The sequence below is a fragment of the Schistocerca cancellata genome, chromosome 4 (assembly GCF_023864275.1).
Source record: "Schistocerca cancellata isolate TAMUIC-IGC-003103 chromosome 4, iqSchCanc2.1, whole genome shotgun sequence".
NCBI classification, from domain to species: domain Eukaryota; kingdom Metazoa; phylum Arthropoda; class Insecta; order Orthoptera; family Acrididae; genus Schistocerca; species Schistocerca cancellata.
The window spans coordinates 559,382,410-559,403,054 of NC_064629.1; the positions used below are offsets into that span (position 1 = coordinate 559,382,410).

Consider the following 20,645-nt stretch of genomic DNA (forward strand, 5'->3'; position numbering starts at 1 on the left):
CTTTAGATCGTCGACTTCTCAACAGACTCCAGTGCCCAACGTCACGATCTTCTCTGCCTTCGGTTCTTTTGGAAGAGTGGTCTATAATTCTTCTACAGACATTCAGACATCTCACTGAAAATGTCCGTGGAAGAGATCGAACCATAATAAATGTACACACTCTTTATTAATGCCCAGTAACAAGTGTCCGGATACTTTTCATCACATAGCTTATAAACACTTATCCAGTGAACACATAATTTTAATCACACTACACTTAATCAATAAACATCTTTAATTTACCGTAAAATTGTTCTTACCAGCAGACGAGTTTAAGCTGATTTTCTCCTGCAATAACGAAAGAGCTACCGTTCATTGATGTCTGCAACTCCCGGATTCTTTCTTGGTATACAGTGGCACATACTTCGTAGTCAGTCCTTGCTTTACGCATGCAGGGTGCGTGTCTTAGGAATTCTGAAAAAGAACATTTGCATGAGGAATATCGTTTATTTGAATTTAGTTTCTGATTCTTATGTTAGAATTTCGTTACTACTTATACAACTAGGAAAATATTTGTCTACGAACCTCGTTATAGCTACCAGTGCACAGATTAAGCCTACTATTTTCAAGTGGACATGTATGCGTCTACAGTTTATGTCAAAAGTTAATTCAGGTCGATTCACAAACAAACGTGACATGATGGTGGTGAAAGAATGTCCGCCGATTCAGGATTAGATAAAACACTCGACGTGGCTAATTGAATGTTCTACAAATGTCCACTCTGCAATCACAGTTATTCAATTTCCTTACGTCATTATAGGTGTCAGCCTATTTCCTCTTAAAACACAGATGATGAGACCTTGTCCTGGACATAATATAGATCATATGAATCATCAGTTTAACTATCGTTTGAATTATGACAGGAGGACATCATAAAAATGCCTTATAATAGGCGAATTGATAATTTGTGCCGAACTGTGACTCCGACCTAAGCCGTCTGATTACTAAGGAAATGCGGTGGCTACTGCGTCACCTGGACGTACAGTGCTCATCGAAACTATGTGGACGATCCTAGCTCACCTCCCGTCAAACTCAAATTCTCAATTTATCCACACACTGCTGACGTATTGCCTCTTGCCCCTTGTCCTCATTACTCTCGGCATTTCACCGATTCCCATAAGACACTGTACCACACAAGCGGCTTGTAATGAAATTGCGTGCTTATGGAATATCGTCTCAGTTATGTGACTGGATTTGTGATTTCCTGTCAGAGAGGTCACAGTTCGTAGTAACTGACGGAAAGTCATCGAGTAAAACAGAAGTGATTGCTGGCGTTCCCCACGGTAGTGTTATAGGCCCTATGCTGTTCCTTATCTATATAAACGATTTGGGAGGCAATGTGAGCAGCCGTCTTCGGTTGTTTGCATGTGACGCTCTCGTTTATCGACTAATAAAGTCATCAGAAGATCAAAACAAATTGCAAAACGATTTAGAAAAGATATCCGAATGGTGCGAAAATTGGCCCTAAAGAACGAAAAGTGTGAGGTTATCCACATGAGTGCTAAAAGGAATTCGTTAAACTTCGGTTACACGATAAATCAGTCTAATCTAAAAGCCGTAAATTCAACTAAATACCTATGTATTACAATTCCGAACAACTTAAATTGGAAGTAACACATAGAAAATGGCGTGGGAAAGGCTAACCAAAGACTGCGTTTTATTGGCACTTAGAAAATTTAAAGGCTCTGAGCACTATGGGACTTAACATCTGAGGTCATCAGTCCCCTAGAACTTAGAACTACTTAAACCTAACTAACCTAAGGACATCACACACATCCATCTCCGAGGCAGGATTCGAACCTGCGACCGTAGCGGGCGCGCGGTTCCAGACTGTAGCGCCTAGAACCGCTCGGCCACTTCGGCCGGCCAGAAAATGTAACAGGTCCACTAAGGAGACTGACTACATTACGCTTGTCCATCCTCTTTTAGAATACCGCTGCGCAGTGTAGTATCCTTACCAGATAGGACCGACGGAGTACATCGTAAAGTTCAAGGAAGGGCAGCACGTTTTGTATAATCGCGAAATATCGGAGAGAGTGTCACAGAAATGATACAGGATTTGGGCTGGACATCATTAAAAGAAAGGCGTTTTTCGTTGCGACGGAATCTTCTCACGAAATTCCAATCACCAACTTTCTCCTCCGAATGCGAAAATATTTTGTTGACCCCGACCTACATAGGAAGAAACGATCACCACGATAAAATAAGGAAAATTGGAGCTCGTACGGAAAGATATAGGCGTTCGTTCTTTCCGCGCACTATACGAGATTGGAATAATAGAGAATTGTGAAGGTGGTTCGATGAAACCTCTGTCAGGCACTTAAATGTGATTTGCAGAGTATCCATAAAGATACAGATAGTTCGAAGGTGGTATGCATCCGCACTTAAATAATCAGTTGTTCGTCCTTGCTTTAATTGTATATTGTATATGTGGTGTCTGTTATTTCGGACATGTCCAAAAGAACATACAGCATATATACAAGTTGTTCGGAAATTACCGTTACAAACGTGTAGGACTTGTAGAAAGCCGTGAGTACATAATATTTTGAACAGAAACCCACGTCCGGAAACGTACCATTTCGTTTATACGATGGTTTCAGTTCAGATGTGTGAAGTATCAACGTCTGCTGAGGGAAAGAGAAAAGCCCCAGAGTTGCTTGTCCTGGTATGCAATAGGGTAGACACGGTGACCTGTACTACTACTTGTGCAGTCGTGTGCAAAGTTTAATTCATGAGACTCCTTTAGAGCCAGTGGAAAATGTGCAAGCACGAGTTCTGGCCGCTGCACTAGAAATCGAAAAGACGCAAGGTGGGATGGAGAGTATGTACAATGTTTGTAACAACGTTAGTGGTAGCCACATCGAGCCGCTGTTGTAATGTATCATTACTGTTCTGTATGTACAATATTCTGGATTCTTTTTTTTGTTTTGGAATAATGTAAACACGTAATGTTCAAGTGCTGATACAACAAATTTGCTTAAGTGATAAATGGATGCTTCTTTATATTTCTTTGCGAATTGTTATCTAATAATTTACTACGTCGCGTCTAATTCAGTTCCTCATGCAGAAATGGACACGTTAAACATCTGAATTGAAACCACCGTAGAACGGAAACGGTACGTTTCCGGACATGGGTTGCTGTTTAAAATATTATGTACTCACTCCCCTCTACACGTCCTAGAAGTTTATAGCGGGATTAGTTCAGTTTGCTAACCACCGCGTCATTTCCCTCGGTGATAGGCCACAATTCCGTCTCAATCCCTTCTCAACTACTGCTTCCTCTTCATGCCGTTCGACCCTTGTAACTGCAGTTCGGTTTCTGTACATGTAGTAAATAACATTTCGCTCCCTGTATTTAGCTCCTGCTACGTTTAAAATTTCAAAGAGTGTAGTCAACATTGCCAAGACGGCAGATACTGAAGCCAGTTTTGGCGAAATACTACATACTTTTCTAAATGTCTCCATATGTTGCTTGGAGACACTGTTCGGTCATTACAACTTGTATAGGTGACCCACTGGGTTCACTCTAAATCCTCTTCGGTGCTACCCATTACTGTTTACAGCAACTAGAATGGCTGAGATAGTCAAGGAACACTCTTCACAAACTCTTTTTGCTCTCTTCAACAGTTTCACAGTTCTTTTGTGTAGTGACCTGAAGTACTCTATAACAGGTCAATATCTGAAGCTTCGTGAAGCAGCACCCCTTTCTAAGATGGCAGAGTAGCACTCTTTGCTCCACCAGGGGAAACACTGCAGTTGTAACACAGTGGTGTGGATGCGGAAATGATATTTATAGACATGGTGTTCAAACACAGACAACGGCCTGCACAGCGTCCAGTTATCATGGCTGAGCTCCCACAACTGCGGCATCCTTTGCATTCCTACTCAATCTTATAGGCGTATCCAGACCACAAAATGCTCACTGGAATGTAAATCGATGATAACTTGCCACTGAGCAGTGTCATCGAGCGTGGGAGAGTATGTTGAGAGATCTTTGCTCGATATCGACGCCGTGCATTGCCCAATGTTCAGAAGAAATTAAATTTATGAAGGCGCGACGCTCTGAACAGCTCTAACCCCTAGGGCAGAGGTTGGTGAATCCGCAAAATATAATATGAGCGTTGAAATCTCCACAATGAAGGAATGAATTTAAGTTCAATTGACGGCTTCTTCACCCGCAGTATTATTTAGGAGCAGGTACGGGAAACACACAGTAGCCTCACATTTCAAAAGCGAGTGCGTGAAAGTTGTTGGCGAGGTTGAGATGGATTAGTGGCATTCATCATTGATGGGCACGGGAAATCATTTTTAATCCTTTCAACGATGTAATCCCTTCTGTGGAAAATGAAGCCCTTTAAGAAAGGGCTACCGGATACTTTGATAAGAACAAAATTATTGAAGTTTTCGGAGCCACTTGTTGACGTATTTTTTATTCCCTTCTGTCTAGAGATCTGCGGCCGAGTTTCGTTTGACATTGCTTAACTTTTTTAACGTTACAAAAGTTCTGCTGAAGATGTTTTATATGTCTCTCTTGTAGGCCAACCGCTACGTTCTTTTCTGTGCTACACGTTTTCTTACCTCCACATGAATTCTGACTCCACGTAATGTTCCATTGGGGTATGGAACGTGAGATATGTCCGTTTTTCTTCCCTCCTATATTGCAAGCATGCGGCAGCTGAAGGTTTCGAACGGTGATTTTTTTCTTTTTTTACTATAGCATATAAACGTGTGCTGTACTGCCTGATCGTCCAGTATTTCGTAAGTTTACATTCCTTATTTTCCACGCATTCCTCGTATCATGTTTATACACAACACACGATCATTCAAAAATCTGAAGAAATTTTGTCAATTTCGTTATTTACTTTAATACACCTCTCAGCATTAATATCAATGTACAGTTTGAGCCAAGGAGCATGTCAGACATACAGTATTTTGTGAAATTTATTTAGGATATATATGAAATGCAAAGAATATCTAAAATCAATAACGTAATTTTTCTCATTGTCTCGGAACAAATGGATCTCTGTTGCTAGATGAGAATCCTACGTTTTTCGTGTTATAGCACGATACTGGACTGAAGATCACGTATATTTGAAGGATAAATCAACATCTAGTTGGCTATCTCAAACAGAATGACTTCTCCATGCCAACCAACATGGATTCCGAAAAAATTGGTCTTGCGGAACCTAACTCGCACGTTTCTTGGACGACAACCTGTAAGCCAGGTACATGTATTTATTGATTTCCGAAAGCATTTGACAGAGTACAGCACCAATGCCTATTGCTGAAAGTACGACAATGTCGGGTATCAAGCTAAATTTGTGACTGGATTAAGGATTTCTTGTTAGGTAGGACGCACCATGTTAATATGGATAGAGAGTCACCACCAGACATAGAAATAATTTCGGGTATGCCCCAGGGAAGAGTATTGAGACCTTAGGTGTTTATGTTGTATGTTAAGGACCTTGAAGGCAATATTAATAGTAACGATAAGATCTTTCACAGATGACACAGTTGTCTATAGTGAAGTAGTGTCTGAGAAAAATTGAGCCAATATTCAGCGAAATCAAAAGATGATTTCAAAGTGGGGCAAAGACTGGCAACTTGCTACAAATGTTTAGAAATATAAAACTGTGCACTTCGGAAAACGAAAAAACAGTATCCTTTCGCTACATTATCAATGAGTTAACACTGGAATCGATCATCACGTTCATATACACTATGTGATAAAAGTTATCCGGACACCTGGCTGAAAATGACTTACAAGTTTGTGGAGCACTCCATCGGTAATGCTGGAGGTCAATATGATGTTGGCCCACCCTTAGCCTTGATGACAGTTTCCACTCTCGCAGACATACATTCAGTCAGGTGCTGGAAGGTTTGGTTCAAATGGCTCTGAGCACTATGCGACTTAACTGCTGAGGTCATCAGTCGCCTAGAACTGAGAACTAATTAAACCTAACTAACCTAAGGACATCACACACATCCATGCCCGAGGCAGGATTCGAACCTGCGATCGTAGCGGTCACGCGGTTCCAAACTGAAGCGCTAGAACCGCAAGGCCACACCGGCCGGCGCTGGAAGTTTTCTTGCGGAATAGCAGCCCATTCTTCACGGAGTGCTGCACTGAGGAGATGTATCGATGTCGGTCGATGAGTCTGGTACGAAGTCGGCGTTCCAAAACATCCCAAAGATGTTCTGTAGGATTCAGGTCAGGACTCTGTATAGGCCAGTCCGTTACAGGTATGTTATTGTCGTGTAACCACTCCGCTACAGGCTGTGAATTATGAACAGATGCTCGATCGTGTTGAAAGATGCCCGAATTGCTCTTCAGCAGTGGGAAGCAAGAAGGTGCTTAAAACATCAATGTAGGCCTGTGCTGTGATAGTGCCACGCAAAACAACAAGGGGGTGCAAGGCCCCTCCATGAAAAACAAGACCACGCCACAACACCACCGCCTCCGAATTTTACTGTTGGCAGATGTCGTCCAACGGGCATTCGTCATGCCCACACCCTGCCATCAGTTCGCCACATTTTGTACCATGATTAGTCACTCCACACAACGTTTTTCCACTGTTCAATCGTCCAATGTTTACGCTTCTTACACCAAGGGAGGCGTTGTTTGGCATTTAGCGGCTTGATGTGTGGCTTATGAGCAGCCACTCGACCATTAAATCCACGTTTTCTCACCTCCCGCCTAACTGTCATGGTACTTGCAGTGGATCCTGATGCAGTTTGGAATTCCTGTGTCATGGTCTGGATAGAGGTCTGCCCATTACACATTACGACCCTCTTCAACTGTCGGTGGTCTCTGTTAGTTAACAGACGAGGTCGGCCTGTACGCTTTTGTGCTATACGTGTCCCTTCACGTTTCCACTTCACTATCACATCGGAAACAGTGGACCTAGGGATGTTTAGGAGTGTGGAAATCTTGCGTACAGACATATGACACAAGTGACACCCAATCACCTGACCACGTTCGAGTCCGTGAGATCCGCGGAGCGCCACATTCTGCCCGCTCACGATGTCTAATGGCTACTGAGGTCCCTGATATGTAGTACCTGGCAGTAGGTGGCAACACAACGCACCTAATATGAAAAACTTATGTTTTTGTGGGTGTCCTTATACTTTTGATCACATAGTGTATCTGGTTGTAACAGCAGGGGTGTGAAATGAAACGATGACATACGCTCAGTCGCAGGTGAAGTAGGTGATAGACTCCGGTTAATTGGTACGGAAATGCGATCTCCTTTGAAAACTACAATGGAGATTGCTCACAACACATTCATAAGAACCATCTTACAATACTGTTTAAGTGCGTGGGACCCATAAAATTAGGGCTTACAAAGAATACTGCACTATACAGAGAAGCGCAGTACGAATGGTCACAGATTTGCATGACCCAGGCAGAAGTATCACGGAGATGCAGAAAAGCTGAATTTACAGACACTTGAAGATTCACGCGAACTATCCGTAGAAAGCTTGTTTACAATGTTTTAACAGTTTTAACAATGGACTTTAGAAAATACTTCGCCCATGTAACGATTGTGAGGAAAAGCACGGATTAATTAAATCTCGCATAACGGAGTTTAAACAGTCATCATTCTTACGCTCCATTTGTGAATAAAACGGGAAGAAGCTCTAATTACTGCTAGTTCAGTGGTCTGCAGAGTGCGGATGCCGATGTAGGTCTGTTTACAGAATATGTCCTACAGATATGTGGCTCGTACATTCAGCAAATCAAACTTGTCTTCAGTTTCTGTTGAAACCGCAGCAAAATTATTTCTTTTCCTTTGCATGACTATTTTCTAAATAATTAATAAGTGAACGAAGAATTATGGATATTTGTTTCAACAGAAACGACAGTCAATGTACTGCTAAATAAGTGAAACATCACTCATGTTTCACAGTACCGCTTATTATTTATGGCATGCAGTAGCACTTCGCCGAGAAGAGCCCACTTTTTGACTGAGATGTGTGAGGCAAGCGTACCTGCGCGGTAGGGCCCGTCACGGCAGAGCTGCTGGATGACCATGGTGGTGCCCGCGTACAGCCTGTTGAAATGCTTGCGCTGCTCCTCGCTCATGCAGCGCCTGGTGTACCTCTCGATACAGCGCAGCCCGCCGGCCAGGTCTCTGCAAAACATCAGACCAATTCCTCGTGTCAGAAAGCGTCATTCCCTTAGCGTCAGCTACGCATCCCGCACCAAATACTCCTCTTAATCAAAGATACTAGAAACTCTTTTGCTGAAATACCCTCTGTTCGTCCTCTGCTCGGTTTCGACCACCTTTGACATGTTTCAGCCGTATGTTGAACTAACGTATTTGTACAATTCATTTACCGTCTGTTTACCATTTTTTATAATTTCTTGATACTGTGGCCAATGGTCAGTATAAAATTAATAACAGATGTAGTTTCCTCTCTTAGACTATAGCTAATAGACGACAGCTATACGTTTCGAAGTGTATACATTAGGATCTACTGCACGTTACAAAGATAAAGAACACGTCAGTAGCCGATTACAAGATCAACAGTGAACATCGAAACACATGCGAGTACGTCTATATTGTTGCTGTTGTTGTTGTTGTTGGTGGTGGTGGTGGTGATGATGATGGTGGTGGTGGTGGTGAGTACGTCTATATTGTTGCTGTTGTTGTTGTTGTTGGTGGTGGTGGTGGTGATGATGATGATGGTGGTGGTGGTGGTGGTGGTGGTAGTGACTGTGGTAATGCTGTGGTCTTCAGTCCTAAGAGTGGCTTGATGCAGGTCTCCACACTTGTCTACACTGAGCAAACCTCTTCGTAACTGAATAACTACATCAACCGACATCCATTTGAATTTGCTTATTTTATTCAAGCATTGGTCTCCCTCTTCAATTTTTAGCTCCCACACTTCCTTCCAGTACCAAACTGACGAGTCATTGATGACTCAGAATGTTTTCTACCAACCGACAGCTTTTTTTACTCTAGTTGGGCCACAAATTTCTTTTTCTCCAAGTTCGATTCAATACTTTTTGAAAACTTATTCGATTTACCCATCCATTTTTCAACATTCTTCTATTGTCTTCTTCTTTCGCCCACGTTTCACTACCATCAAAGCCTACACTTGATACAAATACCGTCAGAAAATATTTAAGACACTTATTTTTGTGTTAGATGTTAGCAAATACCTTTTTTCTTTTTCGGACGTACTTTTCTTCCTATTATCAGTCTGCATTTTATATCGTCTCTACCTCGGTTATTGTCATTCAAATCCATGCCCGAGGTAGGATTCGAACCTGCGACCGTAGCGGTCGCGCGGTTCCAGACTGAAGCGCTTAGAAACGTTCGGCCCCACCGGCCGGCTCCGACCAACTCCTAAGTCTTCTACCTCTCTGACAGAATCAAATATCATTGGCAAACTGCCAAGTTTTTATTCTGTATCAGCTCGAATATCTCTGATTTTACCGTCGTGATAATTTGACAAGTTGTAAGTGGGTGGAGGTAGCAGATCGTTTTATATTCATTAACCGACGAGCATAAATCCTTCCAGTTCTCCCTTCCCTTCGCTTTGAGAACTCTTTTCGCTCATACTTGTGCCTTCTTGAGGAGGATGTGATTATGGATCTTTGTGCTGTTTTCTATAACCGTAATGCTTCTTTTCGTTGATGTACAGCATCAGTACTTTCATCATCGTACAACTGTGTCAAACTCGTCTTTGGCTGATGAAAATGTTAAGTATTTTCCGCATCTTCATTTATGTAATCCACAGGGTTAGCGAATCTTCTGTGTCAGCCACTGCTCGCAGCTTATTTATTTCTAATTTAACACTTAAAAAACTCAGTCTGCCGTCCGAGTATTCAGCCTTGTCGTTAGAGTTATTATTGCCGCGCGGGATTAGCCGACCGGTCTGGGCGCTGCTATCGTGGCCTGTGCGGCTGGTCCCGGCGAAGGTTCGAGCCCTCCCTCGAGCATGTGTGTGTGTGTGTTTGTCCTTAGGATAATTTAGGTTAAGTAGAGTGTAAGCTTAGGGACAGATGATCTTAGCAGTTAAGTCCCATAAGATTTTCAAAAAAAAGAAAAGAAAAAGAAAGAGTTATTATTCAACAAACTATCTCTAATTACACTTTAAGGGACGAAAAGGACGCACCATGAAGGAATTATCCGAATGGGAACGAAATCGTAGAAGTGATGTACATGTACAGACAAACAAATGATTACAGTTTCAGAAAAATTTGATGATTCACTCACGAGACAGAACTTCATAAATTGAGCAACTGAATAATGCGATGGTCCGCCTTTACCCCTTATTCAGGAAGTTATTCGGCTTGTCATTGCCGGACAGAGTTGTTGGATGCCGTCCTGAGGGATATCGTGCCAACTTCTGTCCTACTGGATCATTAGATCGTCAAAATACCGAGCTGGTCGGAGGGCCCTGCCTATAATGCTCCAAATGTCCTCAATTAAGCAGAGATCCGGTGACGTTGCTGGCCAAGGTAGGGTTTGGCAAGCCTAAAGGCAAGCAGTAGAATCTTCTTTCGTGTGCCGGAGGGCATTATGTTGCTGAAATGTAAGGGCAAGTTGACTTGCCATGAAGGACAACAAAAAGGAGCGTAGAATATTATCGTTATACCACTGTTCTGTAATGGTGCCGCTGATGGCAACCGTAAGGCTCCTACTATGAAAAGAAATGGCACTCCAGAGCATAACTCCTTGTTGTCGGCCGTATGACGGGCGTATGGTGGTATCCCACTGCTGTCCGGGGAGTCCCCAAACTGTCTTCGGGCTGGAATCTCATTGACTGGAGTAGAATTGTCTTAAGTGACGAGTCACTCCTCGAACTAAGCCCCGATGACCAGCGAAGACATGTCTGCAGGCGCCCCGGAATCAGTGGGATACCAACCTGACTGTTGCCCGCCATTCAGCCTGATAACCAGGAGTGATGGTCTGTGACGCCATTTCATTTCATAGCAAGACCTCATCGGTTGTCATCCGCGGCACCCTTACCGCAGAGCCGTAAGTCGACGACACTGTACGCCCCGTACTGTTGCCCTTTATGGCAAGCAGTGCTAGGCTTACATTGCAGCAACACAATGCAAGCATGCACACGGCGAGAGCTTCTACTGCTTGTCTTTGTGCTTGCCAAATTCTACCTTGGCCTGCAATGTCGCCGAATCTCTCCCCAACTGAGAACTTTTCGAGCATTATGGGTAGAGTACGCAAACAACCTCGGGGTTTTGACGATCGAAAGCGCCAATGGGAAGAATTTGGTACGATATCTCTCAAGAGGACATCCAACAATTTTATCAGTTTATGCCAAGCCGAATACCTGCTTGAATACGGGCGAGAGGTGGACCAACGCGTCATTGGCTTGCTGAATTTGTGAAGCTCCTTCTCTTCAATAAATCATCCACTGCTTCTGAAATTGAAATCATTTGTTTGTCTTTATACGTACATCACATCTACCGATTTCCGTCTCATTCGGATAATTTCTTCGTTTTGATTCTTTTTTCTTCCTTAGAGCGTAGATTTCTAATTAATACAAGCACATGATCGGTGTCTAAGACACCTGCAATTGCTTCTCATTTGACTACCACAGCGAATTATGGAGTAGGCGTGCCCTTGCCTACTATGATGGTGTTTCCATTGCTCTTTGTTCACTTGTAGGGGGTCCGTTGATTTTTCTTCTATGAATTCTACGACCGATTTCCCCAGCTATTCCGCACGACCGCTACGATCGCAGGTTCGAATCCTGCCTCGGACATGGATGTGTGTGAAGTCCTTAGGTTAGTTAGATTTAAGTAGTTGTAAGTTCTATGGGACTGATGACCTCAAATGTTAAGTCCCATAGTGCTCAGAGCCACTTCAGATGTTAAGTCCCATAGTGCTCAGAGCCATTTGAACCATTTGAACCCCAGCTATTCCTCCGTCCTACATTTCTTCTGTGGGTGGTGTGCTCTGAACTCTCCTGACAGCAATATAGGAATTCGATATTTCGTTTATTGCCATAGTTTTCCAGCTGAGTTTCGGTATTTATAAAGTGAATAGTGTTTAGTATAGTCAGCTCTCTTCATTTATATTTCGTTGCTATTATCTCAACTTGTTTGTTTGAATGCGTAAATTCCAGTTCAACAGTAGTATAATTAAGTGCACTGAGTATGGTGGCGGGCTGGCAAAAAAATATAAAAACATGGAGTGGTTACTACAACGCACAACGAACTCGCTTTCGGTATGATGACGGTTCAAATCTCCGTCGGGTCATCCACATTTAGAATTTCCCTGATGTCCGTAATGGCTGAAGGCAAAGCCAGGATAGTATCTTTGAAAGGGCACGACATATTTCCTTCTCCATCCTTCGCTGACCCGGGCTTATGCACCATGTCGTATGTCCTCGCTGTTGACGGTACGTTAATAGCTTATCTTCCTTTCTTCCTTTTATACTCAGTTCCATGCTTGGAAAGTATCTCTATCCTATGACTTCTGTCCTAATGGTTGTTGCAGTTTACTTCGTACCCTCAACATGAGAATGGTTCAAATGGCTCTGAGCACTATGGGACTTAACATCTATGGTCATCAGTACCCTAGAACTTAGAACTACTTAAACCTAACTAACCTAAGGACAGCACACAACACCCAGCCATCACGAGGAAGAGAAAATCCCTGACCCCGCCGGGAATCGAACCCGGGAACCCGGGCGTGGGAAGCGAGAACGCTACCGCACGACCACGAGATGCGTGCTCAACATGAGAATGTTACCATTCTGGAACATGACACGTTATATTTCGCCTTTAATATTTGGGCAGTATAACGAAAGTTTTTCAACTGTGTAAACTCAAGCCAGGATTTTTTGTCAATAAAACTATCTATATCACTTAATATATTACTTTATATACAACGACGCTTCCGTTACTGGTATATATTGGTTTTTGATTCAGATTAAACGAACAAAAAGGGATGACAGGTGTCAGCCATGCACTGTCGGGTAACAAAGATGAAAATTAAAAAGCAAAATAATTTTAAAAAATCAATCACCAAAATTTAGAACCTGTAAACCCATGCTGAGATGACGCCCTGCTTAAGCTTAGGTTTTATTGAAACTGAGAGAGAACATGTTAACAGGATTTAAATTTTCGTGATTGAATCTTTTAATTATTTTTATTTTCTATCTTTTATCTTTATTATCTGATAACGTACTGCTAAGACCTCTCATTATTATTTTTCTGCGCTCATATTAAAAGTATGATATGGCAATGGCCAAAAAGCCGTTAATATATATATATATATATATATATATATATATATATATATTTTAAGCAATCTAGGCGACTTTACTCATTTTCTTTATAAGTCAGATGATGATGTAATGTAGCTAGTATCTAGTCTTATCTATGTATACTGGCATTGTTAATGACATCTTTCTGTGAATATATTGTCTAAGCTGTGAACATGCTAGAAAACGGCCTGATCTCACCTGCAGCTGTTGCTTTCTGGAAATTCATGTTATATGTTATCTTTCGGCGCTCACCCTATCTTTTAAAAGGTATGGTAGCTTCTGTTTATGGTCACAGGAGGATCCGACTAGTCTACATATTTCGCATATATATTACTACTCTGCTGACTCGCACAGTAATTACACGTTGAATGTCTTCTCAGTTGTTTACTAAGGTTTCCGTGTCGTAGGCAGTTATAACATTGCATCACCGAAGCCTTTGCCGTTGTTATATATAACACAAATGTTACGTGTTTCACTTTGTAGCAAAGTACGAATATCTAGCAGAATTTTATGATTTGACTATTTAAACTGGAATATATGCAGCAATAAGAAATCACCTATATTACAGTACAACGGATGTTTGTAACGTTCGAGTGTACTCTTCCAGTTCTTTACCTTTGTAAATTACAGCGGAAGTGCACACATTTCGTGGCCTTTCAATGGACTTTTCTCATGTAGCCGTGTCAACGGTGTACCGCAGAAACATCGATTCAAGGGGGAGACAAAGAGAAAGTATGAGGATTACTCGTAGATAATAATGTTAAGTCCCATAGTGCTCAGAGCCATTTGTAACTGTATTGTGTTTTATCTGCGGACGAAGAAGAATATGGACAGAGTAACTCTTGAAAATATTGGCATTAAATGAATAAATACTGATGTAGCATTATTATCTTCAAGGGAGTTGCGACTAACGCATAAAAAGGTGGGGGCAACAAACGTGTAGTTTCCTGCATAGCCTCGTAGAAGTCACTTGAGGTGAGAGGTACAATCCGAGGCACACAGAAAAATCCTCAAGAATGGCTCTGCCATAAACTTTATGTCACTCGTGGTGACCCACTATCAGTAAATTCTGCTAAATGAGAGTGCATGTAAATTAGTATCAGGTAAATTTAGATATCATCTGAGAATGGCAATGTATCAAACAAAAGATGATTTTGATGTGACATTACTTTTCTATTCAGTGTAAGGAAGTAAGTGCGTTTTCTGCCATCATTTGTTTACATTTGTAATGCTACGACAAAAAAACAGGCAATATGATAATAAAACTTATCTTCTGCCTGTGGAATGCGTACATCTCTGTGTGAAGCTTCCGTTAAGACGGGGAGTCACAATTACATCTCACTAAATTTTTCAAGAAGGCAGCTATCAAGTCATCGTCGCCCAATGTTCCTTCTTCGAAACCTACGCACCCAACGTCTTTTGGAGCCAACGACAGTGTGCTACATTTCTCAGTCTCGTAACGTTGCGCTCAGCCTGAAGATGTGTAAGGACACCAGACGCTGTGAGGCCTAACTAAAGCACCGTCCTTGACAAAACTCATTTTCTCTGTACAAGAAAATATGTTATACCTGGGAGCCGATAGTAACTCCCTAAGGTGAAATCTAAGAAAATGTTGGTGCAGAATAACATCGCTGATAAGCTGAATGGCAGTAGGTAGTTTGAACGAGCAGTAACGGCTTACACAACTGGAGAAAAAAATACATTACTTCTGCCTAACGGAAAGGAAACTGAAGATAATTGGTGTCCTAGATGATACAAAAGGGGGAAGACCGAATAACTGAGGCTTCGACATGGGAAAGCAATTAAATCACAAAAAATATCGAACATCAGTGTTTGACAGATAACATAGTGAGGCATCGTGCCATTACTATCGCGAAAGCAGTAAGTCGCTAGATGTAATATTTTAACAACAGCAGGCATTGTCTTCAAGGGGTGCGACTGTTAAAACTAAGTTCTCGAAAACAGTCACAAAACACACTTACTATTTTTATCATAATAAAATTGTAATATTATAATAAAAAATTCAAAGGGCGAATTCTGCTGTTTTCGAAACCTTAGTAATGCTTTACTTTCTGCAGTTCCCCAAAGATGGCGTTCGCGGAAAAGTGTGAGGGTCTTAGGAAAGACAACTGTCGCACAGAAAAACTGTATTAGAGCGAAGAATAAAATTTTTGAGTTGTCTAAGATTATGTTTAGACGTAGTGCGCCTGCCGGCTGCGCAATGATGGCTCAACGAGAACCAACACTCGGGAGGCGCTGGAACACAAACAAACAAGGAGCGCAGACTGTGCGAGAGAGAGCGTTAGAAACATCAGATTCCAGCTGCTACCCATTAAATAGTCCAAATATATCCAAAACAAGCTCTCCAAAAGATTTTGACCCTTCCGACAACATTTTTAATGGAATACTCTGGTGGCTACGAACCGCTCTTCGCGCACATGGCACACGGTCTTTCAAATACTGTCTGACATCTAGTTTTCTGGTTCTCCGTCAGGCTTTCTCAGTTACATGCCTATCTGTTGTTCTACATCCTGCATGACCTACCAACAGATGGTAATTGGCTGTCGCAGTACTATGTTTTCAAACGACATGGGAACGAACACGCGCGGTTCGCAGTTTGTACTTCACCATAGCAAGCCGTTAAGCGTCTCACGGTCAATGTCTGCAGCTTGTACCTTCTGTCACTCTGACAGACACGTTGTGCTTACAGAGTTCCAGTTTTAATGCAAGTGTGACCGCGTTTGTGTGATTTTATCCAGTTTTTGCAGCACTTCATAATTAAACTCACATAGCTACAACATTCACCATGTTAAACTACTGAAACGGTCTTTTAACCTCATCAGTATCTTAAGGAAAACATGATTCGTAACAATCTTAAATGTTTGTCCATATAGATAACGCAGAGAGTAGGTAATAACATAAATAACAGCTAGCATTTTTTATGTTGCGCAATAGCTATGTTTTGCCCTGTTCAACTGCCCCAATGCATAAACAACTGCGTGCTTCCTAACTAACCTAAAGACATCTCACGCATCCTTGCCCGAAGCAGGATTCGAACCTGCGACCGTAGCAGCCGTGTGGTTCCTGACTGAAGCACCTAGAACCGCTCGGCCACAGCGGCCGGCTGCACAGAATCTAATTGAAATAAATACGCAATAAGAATAACTGAAATGACACTTTGATTCAAAGACAATAACTACACTGAAGTAACTGTGATTCATGATGGTCCCCTGGACTTTACAAAAGGTGGATCATGATTCTTAATAAAGTGTGTGATCATCACAGGGATCAATGCTTGCTGTGCAACGTGCTTTCATGCTGGCTACAATGTTGGTAAGCAGTTCTTGTGGTAGGGCTTTCCATTCTTCCACCAGCTCAGCTGACAACTTCTGCATGGTCGTTGGTGCATGTGGACGTACTGAAATACTTTTTCCCACCTCTTATCATATGAGGGTATGTATTGCATACGGGCACATTGTCAGTCATGATCCTTTTGTTGATTCAGGCCGTATGATATGAGTAGGCATAATGTTGCGTCGGCGTAATGGAATTCAAATAGTCGAACACGGTGAAGCCACCAGTCCCCGTTATTATGACACTGTCCTGCTGCTCCAAGTGCGCCTTGTCAGGGACGCATTCGGCGTTGACTTCGTTTTTATGGATCATAATGCTAGACCTCATCGACCGGTGCAGGTGAAGCAGCTCTTGGAACGAGGGGATAATCGTCGAATGGACTGCCCTGCCCGTTCTCCCGACGTAAATCCCATCGAGGACATGTTGGGGAGACGTAATGCAACGTGTCCACGTGCACCAAGGACCATCTAGCAGTTGTCAACATAGCTGGTGGAAGACTGATACGTCCTACAACAAGAACTTCTTACCAACATTGTGCCAGCATGGGAACGCTTTGGAAAGCATGCTCTGCCGTCCTTTGTGAACACACTTCCTATTTAGAAACACTTCCTGTTTTGCAATGTCTAGCTGATCATCATGAATTGCGGTGACTCCAGTGAAATCACTGTCTCTGAATAAAAGTGTCACTTCTGCTGGTCTCGTTGCGTATTTCTTTCAGTTTCCTTCTGAACTATACTGTAGCAGTTCTTTCTACGAGTATTTATGGTCAAATTTCATCGATCTATGTTAATTGGCAGTTCATGCGAAAGTTACTTTTGCTCACCAGTGCAGTAAGTGTATGGAATAGGATAATCGTCTACCCAAGAGTAACCTGCGTACTTGTCATCGATTTCAGGCTCTCGAAAGTGTTATTTTTGATATTACAGTCGAAGTGATTCGGCCATTTAGTGACGTGGGTAGGAAGTAAAAAGTGATACCCTTCCAACAAGTAAGTAAACACTTTTTAGTCTTGTCTAGGCTAACCAACACTTTGCGGCTATGCTCCTCACTAAATCTGCATTAAATGTTTTGTTATGTTTCATAATGTCACATGGAAGTGCGGTTACAAGTGTCAACAGATAAAAAAGCTCGACTGACGAAGACTACATCGTGAGTTTTGAAAACAAACTTCTGAAAATCAAAGACCTTTTCATGTTATAGATTATGTAAACTGATGGTGGAGGGGGAGAAAGGGAAAAGAAGGGAGGGGATTCTGTATATCAGCATCGGTACTTTACGTGGAATTAGTGGCGACGAGCGAAAATGTGTGCCGGACCGACATCCAAACCGCGATCTGATGCTTACTACTAAGTTACGTTATCCACTGCACCTCTTGCACAAGGTATTCTCCGTAATTTCGCAGACTATCTCGGCACGTGTCGCCCCCGAATGTGGGTCGGTCGAGAGACGTGCCGAGCAAGTCCGCGAAATTGCGATAAAAACTGTGTCCGGGTGGCGTAGTGCTTAAGTATCTGCCTAACAAACAGGAAATCCCGGGTTCGGATCCAGGTTCGACACACATTTTCTCTCGTCCTGAAATCTGGTGTGTGTATAACGTGCGACAGAATAAGATTCGTGTGGTTCTTACGGTATTTATCTGGCCTGAAACTAATAACAAATTGTAAACAGTGTATTTGAATGTCCAGAGTACACCCACTCTTATCATATCCGAAAGAACAGACACTACGCATTCATATAAAGGACCTTTTGGCTTTCGTCTAATTCACCTTCTGACAACAAAAACAAGATAGTCATGTGGCGACCGTGTCGGATATCCACCCACTTTTATAGCGCTTCAAGACCACGATCAAGAGCAAGATCATAGATTTAAAATTATTTTGGGAGTTTCTGTCAGTCGCGCTAAAATCTCGAAAAAGAATTTGATGATGTTTTTTTTGTAAGTCGCTCAACTACGCTGTCATCAGCGCCCACACCAACTCCCAATTTTTACACAGTCCAATTTTTTACACAATCCAATCTAGCCACTGTCACGAATGATGATGATGACACAGACATCCAGTCCCCGGACAGAGAAAATCTCCAACCCAGCCGGAAATCGAACCCAGGACCCATGGTCTACAGGCAGTAACGCTAGGCACTAGACCACGAATTGCAAGCCCCAATGAACGACTTACTAGCCTCATTGCCACAAACTGAAATGCACAAGCCGGGGTGTCGAGGTAATCACATCGTACATTTTCTCTTTCCCGACAGAAAAAAATGGTTATGCTGTACAAAAGCCAACAAACTTATTCCTAAATTTATATTTAAACATACACAAGGAATTCTCATATATTTCAGTTACCTCATCCCACAATTATCATTGTTCGACGGTTCTGTCACCCCTTTCAGATACTTGCGTGACTTGTGGCCTTCTGTCCACCAAAGCGAAAGTAATTATGAGACCATGGAAGTTTAGAGGTGTAGGTAAAAAAGAACAGCAGTTACAACAGGCGAATAAATCAGCGAGAATCATTTAATTTGATAACAATAAATTACAAATGATTTCAAAGATCATCTGCACACTTGTATGGGAATGAAGAAAGTAGTATTCACACCAACGTTAACCAATTCTAACACGTTTTATGGCAGACTGTTGTACAACTATAATCTGCGTCGCAAAATGGTGATACTTGTCATATTGTCATGTATTTGTAGCGCGGAACACCAGGGCATATCAGAAGAACGACGGCTAAAGGACGTCGTGTCTTGTCTGTTAAGTTACTGCATCACTTAGATGTAAACTTGAAAATCCTGAAACCTGATGTGGCGATTGTGCAGGACAGAATAAAATTCGTATCATTCCTATAGTATTTAAATGCCTGAAACTAATAACAAATTCTAAACAGTGTGACTGAATGTCTAGTGTCTGCCCACTCTTATCATATTTGCGATTTCTTCTGGCACAAGGTCATATTAGAGACACGACGAACGAACAACCGTTCACCTTCGTCTCTATGAAGCCTGATGATTTGAAAATAGGACACCATCACTGACATGAGATCTCTGGTGAAAAAAAAAATGTTTCAATGACTGAATTTTTGTGTTGAAAAATATCATTTATTTTATAGAGAAACTTGTACCTCAAATTAGCTTGTGTATCTAAAATTTGTTTACAGACTTTTTGTCATATCTTTGGTACTGACTTTATGCACTGTTTCATTCAAGATACTTGAGTTCCATTGTTTTCCAAGAGTTTTGTACCTTTCGCTACGAGTTTGCACCAATAAGAAATTCTTTTTACATACGAAATGTTTTTTGCTTCTCCTGTAAAATGTAGTTTTCATGGATTTTATGCTTTCTCGAGGCAACGCCTTAGTTCAGAAGGACCGTATGCACAAGACAGGAGCCCATTTTGATCTGCCTGAGGTCGAAAATGGCTCTGAGCACTATGAGACTCAACTTCTGAGGTCATTAGTCCCCTAGAAATTAGAACTAGTTAAACCTAACTAACCTAAGGACATCACAAACATCCATGCCCGAGGCAGGATTCGAACCTGCGACCGTAGCGGTCTTGCGGTTCCAGACTGCAGCGCCTTTAACCGCACGGCCACTTCGGCCGGCTTGCCTGAGGTCGTTCATTACTGATCGGCGTCGTTCGCTGTCAGCTTTGCTGCTATAATCAGCGAGTGAGCATCACATCAAGATGCCCCACAGAGAAAATTCATTCTGGAAACAAGCTCCCAGGCAGTGGCCGTGTTATGTCTCGGCAGTACCCTTTATTTTACGGCTGTTAGTACCACAAGTTTCACAAGAGAACTTCTGTGAAGTTTGGAAGGAAGAAGATAGGTACTGAGGACGGATAAAAATTCCCGCTCAGTTAGCTCGATAAGAAGCACTGTGGCATCAGCGGCCGCCCGAAGAGGACGTGCCGTGCTTCTGCCCGCAAAATGTGTGACCTAGCGTTCGTTTATATTGCGACTTAGCCTGCACACGGGCTTCGCACTCTGCGATCATTGCAA

At 42.2% G+C, this 20,645-nt stretch overlaps 1 protein-coding gene across 1 annotated transcript in view; it reads right to left on the reverse strand.

Annotated features, from left to right (window-relative positions):
* The window catches only part of LOC126184324 (uncharacterized), a 99,572-nt gene that overhangs the window by 32,941 nt on the left and 45,986 nt on the right, over positions 1 to 20,645 (reverse strand). Inside the window, exons 3-4 of the mRNA XM_049926700.1 lie at positions 8,032 to 8,174; positions 300 to 453 (exon numbers count right to left, since the gene is read on the reverse strand). Of these exons, the coding sequence (XP_049782657.1) occupies positions 300 to 453; positions 8,032 to 8,174 (297 nt within the window). The remainder of the gene's footprint in view (positions 1 to 299; positions 454 to 8,031; positions 8,175 to 20,645) is intronic.